This window comes from Choristoneura fumiferana, chromosome 25, assembly GCF_025370935.1.
Source record: "Choristoneura fumiferana chromosome 25, NRCan_CFum_1, whole genome shotgun sequence".
Classification (NCBI taxonomy): domain Eukaryota; kingdom Metazoa; phylum Arthropoda; class Insecta; order Lepidoptera; family Tortricidae; genus Choristoneura; species Choristoneura fumiferana.
In genome coordinates, this window is record NC_133496.1 from 5,041,171 (window position 1) to 5,051,167 (window position 9,997).

The 9,997-nt window shown below is 37.3% G+C and overlaps 1 protein-coding gene across 1 annotated transcript; it reads left to right on the top strand.

Moving 5' to 3' along the window:
• Positions 1 to 3,969: 3,969 nt before the first annotated feature.
• Vps24 (vacuolar protein sorting 24) lies at positions 3,970 to 9,997 on the top strand (the record flags this gene model as incomplete). Its single annotated transcript, XM_074107126.1, is given in 6 exon segments — positions 3,970 to 4,249; positions 4,324 to 4,384; positions 4,498 to 4,677; positions 6,433 to 6,473; positions 7,659 to 7,832; positions 9,972 to 9,997. Coding segments are annotated over 6 exon segments (620 nt in total), but the record flags the coding sequence as incomplete, so codon positions are not given.

Sequence of the window (9,997 nt, forward strand, 5' to 3'; positions counted from 1 at the left end):
ACCCTAATAGGTTTGTTATATGGGAAAGTGACCACCAATGGGTAATGGTCACTACCATATGTGGATTCCATAGGACACCAGGAAAGGAGTGATGCTAGATCAGGTGTACAAATAGATATATCTGGTGAGCTTGTTGATCTGGCAAGGCGAGTCGGGGCACCAGTATTTAATACACACAGATCATGAGAAGTTAGTAGATCTAGTAACTGTTCTCCATAATAATCAGTTGTGTTACAACCCCATAACTGATTGCGACAGTTGAAGTCGCCTAAAAGTATGAATGGTTTGGAATAAAATTAATGATCTGATTGATTTCATGAAAAATTTGGTTACTTGGATGGGAATAATATACAGATATGTAACAGATATTATTTACAGTCACAGCACAAATTGAAAGGTCATTACTGTGTAAAGGTAGGGTTACAGGAGTAAAAGAAAATAGATTGTTGATAAGTATGGCAACTCCACCATACCCATCAGGTCTATCCTCACGAACACAGGAGAAACCTGGGATTTTGAGAACAGAATCCGTTTAAGCCATGTCTCTTGAAGACAGATAACAAAGGGATCAAGTTTGTTAATAATATAAATTAGGTCTTGTTTTTTAGGTATTAAGCTCCGGCAATTCCACTGAAGCGCTTTGGCTCTGTGGGCCATTATTATATTTTGATATATTGTATAGTGTGTCAATAATTGCTGCAGCGTTGGACGGTGATACGATGTTAGATTGTGATAATAATTGAATAATTAACTTAATGATGTCTGAGATTTGCATATTTTCCTTATTATTGTTTGCATTGTGAATGGGTTTATGTTCTGATATGACTGGATTTCTAACAATATTAGCATGGGCATGATAGTCATACCCCTTTGAAAGCTTTGGTGGTGCCTTCGGTTTCAGAAAAACTGTTTTCTTGTATGACACATTTTGTGAATTTGGTAAGTTTTGTGAGCTTGAGGAGTTTTGTGTATCTCTAGATGTATTTGGCAGTGGTGGAGAAGTGAGTAGGGCGTCTGCATATGATACCCTTGAAACTGGTGGGTGTATTTTAAGTGCTTCTATGTAAGAGATGCAACTTTTACTCATTGTTTCTTTAATTGCCTTTTGTCTGTCATATTCCAGACATTTTTTATCAATGGCTTGGTGGCATCCCTTGCATAGAATACACCAATACCTTTCCTCTTCCACATTGCAGTTGCTACCGGAGTGGCCTTGGCCGCACTTGTAGCATCTTGGAGTAGACCGACATTGGTTTTTTACATGCCCAAATCTACAGCAATTATAACATTGTATAGTGGGGTATATATATAGCTCTACAGGAAGAGCAGCGTAACACATGTAAACCCGGGTGGGGAGGGTTCGACCATCGAAAGTTGCAACAATAGTACCTGTGTTAACATATTGATTAGTACCATCTATACCAGCTGTAACCTTCCTTTTCAATCTTCTCAACTTTATAATTGGGCCAGACCCAATTGGTACATTAATGTTGGCTATGACTTCATCATCTGACCAATCAGAAGGGACACCCTTATAACGCCTAAACGTGTAACGTTAAACGTGGGTATAAAGGCTTTGTACTTTTCATTTGTTAAAATTTTGTTGGATAAGAATATATTAGCATCGTTGAAATTTGCAAATTCCATACTAATCCTGTTCCTACCTATGCGTTTCAAGGTACCATTAACAATACCATTAATATTGTATCGTTTCAAAAAACGACCAAATGTAACTGGGTGGAGAATAGTGGCATCATTTGCATTTGATGTTTCTTTTTGGACATGGATTATGTATGGTGATAAATCAGTCTTTACGTATAGAGAGCGACCAACCGGCATACGAGTAGAAGTATCGGTAGTATTATTACTGATGTTTAGATCATGATTGTAATCATTTAGTACACTGTGTTGGGGAGTCTGATAATTTACTTTCACATCTTTTTCAGTTATTAAACATTGACAATCATTTTGTGCATCTTTAATACCCCCTTTCCTTTTTCTTTTATGACACAGATTGCATTTCACTCTAAGTCGTTTTCGTTTAAGTAAATTTTGTTCAGATGTGGAGCAGTCTGTGTCCATAGACGACTCCAATGCGTCAACTAATACATCAATAGATGATTGAAGAGGAAATTCTGTCCCTCCTCCAGGGTCGGGCGGATCGCCCATATTTACAAGTTAATAAAAAATTACTTACCAAAGTATATACACTGTAACTATTTACAACTATACATATAATACAAATTAATTGAGGTAAATATATACACTTTAATCTACTTAACAACAATCCTTAGCTGATTATAATTATAATTTCAAATTTCACAAAAAACCGCGTCCTCTTCTCACGAAGTTTCCCGCCCTTTTTCTTTTATTGCATTTGAATTAGTTAGTTCTTTGTATTTTTTTTTTTTTTTTTTTTTTTTTTTTTTTTTTTTTCTTACTATACGAGGAGTCTGGCAAATGGCAATGTTGTGCTAGCTAATCATCCTGTCAAGGCAGTGTTGCCAACACCTAGAAACTCGAGTCGCAGCTAGACTCATAATCTAAAGTCGCTAAAAAATCGCTAAAATTAATTCCACCAGGAGCTAGCGGACTCAGGATTTTGTCTGGGAAAGACACAAGACGCCACTGGTGGTCTGAAAATTTGGGATACCAAAAAAAAAACTACTTAAATTTGATTTCCGAATTTACTGAAAAAACTTTATCATTCGATTAAATGATATTGTATTGGGTAACATTCGTCTTAAATCGAGTTTTGATAGCCATGTTTCGGGCTAAACCGTAGCCCTTCATCTTAGGAGCAACGCGACTCAACGGCTGGTTCAACACGCGCACTACGCGCCACCGCTCTGCTTGCGCGACTACCCGACGAAACTGACATCAGCGCACAACTATCCGCGTTTTCATCGCCATTTTCGTTATGATTGTCAAATGTAGGTAGCGTAGCACAACACAAACACAACACTAACAATATTGCTCTGCAAAAGTACGCGCGCGGTTAGTAAAGATAAGTGCGCATGTTGCAGCGCAGCAGCCACCGAATCACGTTGCTCCTAAGAAGGGTTACGGATTAGCCCGAAACACGTCGGGCTAAACGTGTGAGTTATCCGGTACTATATAATTTAATGTGAGTGAGTCGCACGGTAGTTTCAGGTTCATTAAAGCTAGAGTTTTTAAACAAATAAATGTAAATCTTAGATAATAAAGAAAATTGGATGTTGTAGCTACTGTTATTCCACAATTAGCAGTCCCACTGCTGGGCAAAAGCCTCCCCTCTTGACCTCCACAACTCTCGTTCTGACGCAATGTCAGGCCAGTCCTTTGCGTACGTGTCCAGATCGTCCCGCCATCTCCTTCTCGGTCACAATACAGAGCAGTAAAACACACACAGGGCGGATAGATTGTTCGTTCGCCTGCCCGCGCCAAAAGCCAACTAACTGAACTGACATCTCTCGCGAGCTGTCAAAACCATAAAAACGGCGCGCATGCAGGCGACCAGCAGTTGCAGACCCGCGGCTAGACACGTTATAGAGTATTGTTTTTTTATAAATAGCTAGAGCATATACGAATGGAGCTTTAATTAAATAAAGTTTGAATTTAGTGCGCAAGCGCGTTTGTCGCTTTCCATATAGATTTCTTGGCACTGTAAAATTCTGTGTCGAGTTGAGAAAAAATGTATTCATTATTGGTCCTAGAACTGTTTTAATTTGAATTCCAAAAGTCACCAGATAACTCGCTAAGCCATTGTCTTCAAAAAAATGTTTTTGGTCGCTAAGACTTAATCAAAAGTTGTCACTCTTAGCGACAAAGTTGCTTAGTTGGCAACACTAAAGCGCTCTAGCTCTAGCTCCCGGCCGGCTAGCCTTGAGACGGCCAAAGCAGCTGTCAAATACCTTAATTTTACCTTGATTTTACCTGAGACTTTTACAAAAAAAAAATGTTAGGGATTAGAAAATGAATTTCATATTTTTTAAGTTTAATCGTTTAATAGTAATCTCCTTTATTAGATTTGATGATTACCGTTATGAAGAAGTTCTTTTATAACATTACAAAACTATTTAAATACTTACGTTTCGTTCCACAACTGTAAATTTTCAATAACATACGACAGATGAGGTCATCGCCAATCGGAATGTCATGTCATCTGTCAAAACAAATTTGTAAGGTAAAATCTCCCTGTGCGGAATCCCAATTTTATTACAAAATGGGTCTTTTCGGCAAATCACCTGAGCGAAATCCGAAAGAAATGGTACAGTGTGTGTTTCTATAAACAGTACCCAAGTATTTAAGAAGTGAATTCTAAACATTACGTTTCTATTCTAGGTAAACGAGTGGTCACACAAACTACGCAAAGAAGGATATAACTTGGATAGACAAATTCGAGGTATGAATAATCTTTGGGAAACAAACGCTGTTTATTTTAAATACTTAAAGCATTAACCTAGCTGAGTCTAAAATATCCACAAAGATGGTACTAATTTTGTTCAAGTTTTTCAGCAATACAACGCGAGGAGGAAAAAATCAAGCGATCCTTAAAAGAAGCTGCTACCAAAAACGACAAACAAGTATGCACGATCCTCGCGAAAGAAATCATAAGGTCGCGGAAGGCGATTAGTAAAATATACACCAGTAAAGCACATCTGAACTCTGTGCAAATGCAAATGAAGAACCAATTAGGTAACTGTAAACCACCCTGCCATGTACATAATCATGAACTCTGAGATGTTTTTTTATGTAATATTTTTTTTTATCATCGTTCATCCACCATTACGTGTCATATTTCGTTTTCTATAATTTTTTTACCATACAATGGCAAAACTTACTAGACACTGGCAAAATTGTCCTCCAATGGACAGCACCATATTTTTCTAAAAAACAACAACAACTAGGCTTAGGTTTAGTACACCAAATGTCAGCTTCATGGGGAGCCTCAGATATATACACCAAACTACAGATATCTGCTCTCCCTTGCACTGAAACCATGTCTCTGGATGCAAAGGCTTGTGTATTGAACCTGTAAATCAGCATGGCTTCTTCTGAAAGCGGTCAACTCAGAATCACATTTGCACCTCCATTGAACAAGCCCATACCATTCAAATACCTGTCTCTGGAGATGATATTTTATATATACTAGTTTTTGATAGCTGAAACATTTCTATGAAATGTGAATCATGTGTATAGCGAGAATGAGGGCTATCAATTTTTGTCTCACAAGATGGCGCACTGTTGCGTGAGGTTTTTAAGTATGGCTTTCAAAGTCTGTTTTTATGGGTGTGAAAACAAAGTTTAGATTAAAATTATATTTAATACACCTTAAAACCATATCATAAAAATATCAAGCATGCCACAGTGTTTACATAGTCCCCATTTTGTTCGGAAAAAAGGGAGGACAAAGGTTTCCGAAAGAGAAAACTGTCTCAAAACACAGACATTCATTGCCCCGGAATGCATATTTGCCATAATTAATTATATTCACAAAATTATTCTAATTATAAATAAACCCGCATAGCTCACCGAAAAACTATGAGATTTGACATTTCGGAGACCTCACCCTACACTAGCACCTCTAGTGGCGAATTCATACGCTATAGCCCTCATTACACTGAGTCATTTGCCGCATGCTGCATGCAGACACTTTTTATTATAGGTACTAATTAATAGGATTATTGTTCAGAATAAAATTAATTTGTCTAAAACATTTGGTCTTTAAAATATAAAAAAACATGAAATCTAACATTAATTTTATTTCATTATCAAATAAAAAAAGAAAAACATTTAAACATGAAAGAGAATTTTAACTAATTTTAGAACATTTAAAAGTGCAGTTTAAAGATTTTCTCAAATTAGTTTGTTGCTTTTTTCCAATAAAAACATATTTCCTTCAAGTCAATTGAGCTAACTAAAGATTTAAAGCAATTTCCCTCCAGCACCTATAAATTTTTTCCAATGCAATGTATGCTTTTCTCAATATTATACTATAGAGCAGTAGTTCCAAACTTATTTCTCGTGACCCACTTTCAAATTTTATTGTTCGGTGGACCCCCTGCTGCTACATTTCTACCACAGTCGCCAAAAATAAAAATTGGTCGCTTCTAAGTTCTGTCCAGTTGCTTGCCTTATTAAAATATTATCTGCTTAGTTAGGTACTTAAAACAATGTAGGTAGGCCCTTATAATAACTATGCTTGCATTTGGCTCTTTACTATCAAATCAGATAATTTTCGTGGACCCCCATTAACATCTTATGGACACCCCCATTTTTTGTTCACGCCTACGTAGACCCCCAGCAATTCCCGTGGACCCCTGGGGTCCACCTTGGACACTTTGGGAATCACTGTTATAGAGTGTGGATTATCTAGGCTCATTTATTATTATTCAGTTGGCTGCTGAATGTGTTGTTGCCTATTGTTAAATTAGCTTTTGATTGTTGCAGCTACTTTAAGAGTTGCGGGATCTTTGGCAAAGTCCACAGAGGTAAGATTAATTACAGAAAATGTCCTTATATGAATCAACAATAGAAAACTATGTTTTAAGTAAATGTCAGCTGTACCCTTTTACTTTTTAATAGTCAGGTTTAGTAGGCAGGATTGACTGCTTCCACCAGATGACACCCTGATTAGTTGGTCTTTATTTAAAAAAAAAGTGGTTCTGAATTCCAAGACTCAACCTAGGCTTAGACTTTTACTACCTAAAGGTTCAATATCAGTTCTACAGCTACTATAAGATTAATGTCACCTACAAGTCAATGTGATATCAGCCTTATTATCAGAGGCGGCTCTAGTCTAGGGTTGCCATAAGTGTGGGGACGCAGACCGGGACATTTAAAGAAAAGTAGTAAAGGTAGAAAAAAAGGAACTTTTATTAAAACAATATGTAACTTTAAAGGATTAGTCCTTGCCTAAACACAAAACAACTTTTAACACAGTCATTCAATGCCATGCAGCAATCCGCCAGTCGGGTTTTCTGTTCGTAGGCGCTTTTCGCTACAAAGTGGAAAAAACACGTTATCTGCTATGTTATAGCTTAGCCCCCTACTAAATAACTATGATTTTTAAACCAAGACAATTTGCTTATCGACCGGAACGCCGGGACACTATGCTTCAAACCGGGACATGTCCCGGCGTACCGGGACGTGTGGCAACCCTACGCTAGGCGAATGCGATACGCTAGGTGATGCCGTAGGAACGGCCGCCACTGCTAATTGTTTTTTTATTCATGTAGAATTTGTTAAATTTTTATTTTTAATGCAATCGTTTTTCACTGACTGTACTTTTTGTTGTCTGTACTTGCATTTTCATCTAAACTACATTTTTGTACCAAATTTCAAGTCGATGCCACTAATCACAAGGAGTTCCATCCTGCAGAGACGATTCTGGCTGGAGTACCAGGATGTCACTGCCAGATTATTGTATTGTCACCAGATTTACATAAGCATGCGAAGTTTCAAGTTGTTGTGCACAGGAAGTCAAATTTAGCATCCAAGATTTGACCCAAATTAATAAACAGGGCCTCCTCAACTTTTTTTTGGAAATAAACGAAGCTTATTATTATTATAAACAGGGCAAGCTAAAAGAAAGCTTGTAAAAATAGTAGAGCACTTACTTGGTCGACTGGATATGAACTTGCGAGGTATTGATTCCTTTAACGAATTCGCCACAGGTGATGCAAGCAATGCAAGCACTAATCCGTCTCCCGGAGATCGCCAATATCATGCAGGAGATGAGCAAGGAGATGATGAAAGCCGGCATTATTGAGGAGATGCTGGATGAGACCATGTCCAGTGTGGAGGATGAGGAGGAAATGGAGGAGGCTGCGCAGAGCGAGGTTGACAAGGTAATAAGCCTAAGGAGGCATAGCATTAACCACAATCGATTACAGAGTTGTTTGTTTGTATACTCTTTATAAAGAAATACAAAAAGGTTAGGTACAAAAAAACTGCTAAGTACAAAGGTGGACTTATCTCTGAAGGGATCTCTGCCAGTCAATCTTAGATTGGTAGAAAAGATAAATTAAATAAGGATTAATTAAGGTCTAAAAGTAAAATTGCATTTATTTAGTTTTTGAGTTTAACTGTATTCCAAAAAATAACTCTGAGCGAATCTCGGGCGCCCAATATACGTACAGTGCGTAAATAAAAATTAATGGTGCATGGTCTTTTTTTTGGTCATTTATACATCTACACTACAGTTAGTAGAACTATATACCCGAAAACCACTCAAAATATCTATTAGTTTTGGAGAAAAAAATATTAATTTTTTTGTGTTAGGTATTACCATGTTACTACGGAACCACTTGGTTTTTATTTTATTATACTAGCTGGTGCCCGCGACTTCGCCCCTGGTGTAGTTTTTTTTTTAATTTTCTAAATCTTCTTTTAAAAGAATCTTCTCCTGACAATAGCAAACACAACACAAAAAGAATTATCGAAATCGGTCCAGCCGTTTACGCGTGATGCCGTGAACAAGGGAAATAGGGATTCATTTTTATATGTTTTAAGATTTAGTATCTTCGCTCTCTTTCTGACAGGAGGCCTGTGCCTAGCAGTGGGACTTTATAGGCTGGGATGATTTTGTATATTACGTGTGCTAGTTGTGAGTAAACTATATAAAAAAAATCAAGTCAAAATAGCTCAAAGGCAGATGTTGTTCCCTTATCCAGCTACGTCCTTATACAGCAGGGTCGCTACTCCGAAATTCATATTGATCATACAACTATTTGCCCGTCACGGAATCGGACCCACCCGCAACCGCTACCTTCGTAGTCAGGCGAGGCAGGGTCACTAACAACTTAGCTATCCGGCCGTCTGTATCGTTCGGTTCTGTAAGTACATATGAATGTATATTCCTCATTGACGTGCCAATCGCGTGACCATTACGAGGAAAGTGACCAACTAATTGACAGCCCTCCACGGAGGTCAATTACGAACAGCGAATTGGTCACATCCTTAAGTTCGCGTGTATGTCTATTTAAAATTTAGACACGCTTCAAATGCAAGGTCTGTTTTATTCATTTTGCGCAGACGATCTACTTATGTGTTGCTCGGGACATCTTCATCATCAGCATTGTTCAGTTATATCTTTTTTTAACCCCCGACGCAAAAAGAGGGGTGTTATAACTTTGACCGCTGTGTGTGTCTGTCTGTGGCACCGTAGCTCTTAAACGGGTGGACCGATTTGAATGCGGTTTTTTATTTGAAAGCAGGTTTTCTAGCGATGGTTCTTAGGTATGTTTCATCAAAATCGGTTCAGCTTTTTGTTGGTTAGGTTATTACCGTACTCGTTAGAGTGGCCGAGAAGTGTTATGTCCAATTTTTACCACTTCCATTATGAATTGTTACATTAGGTATAGGTTTTAAACCGGAGTTTCTTAGGCAAGTATGAATCATTTTTCTTTTTTAATGCATTGAAAAAGGTACATACTTCATTGATCATTACAGATCAACCTGATAAAAATGAATATCAACTTTCTATATAGGTAGTTATACTCTTTGATATCAACTTAGTTTATCGATACTGCATAATATGCATTCCATTTTAAAACTGACATTCTCTCCAAATTCTGTCAAAAGCATCAAGAGCAATCCATCCTCTTTCATCTCTACATCATAAAGGGAATGTCTATGCAAAACTTCAGCTTTCTAGACCTTATCTTTCTAGGTTTGATCCGGCCCCAAACAGCTGCTGTTTCGGAAAGAAAATTTTGCTGGATATATCTTTTTAACTTATATTTTCATTTAATGTAACTAATAAGAACTTTTTAACCTCCTGCGACCCACCAAACAACAAAAATTGACCTCGAAATGTCTCGTAGATAAAGTTGAATTTATTTTTTTGTTAATTTGAATGATACAGAGAAAATGACACTTTATTCATTTTTCAAAAGATAGAATTTCTATTGCTAACAATATGTAATAGTATTATCACTTTGAACCCAAGGAGGTTAAATAACTAGACCATTAAACATTGTTTGTAGGTATTATGGGAGCTGACGCAAGGCAA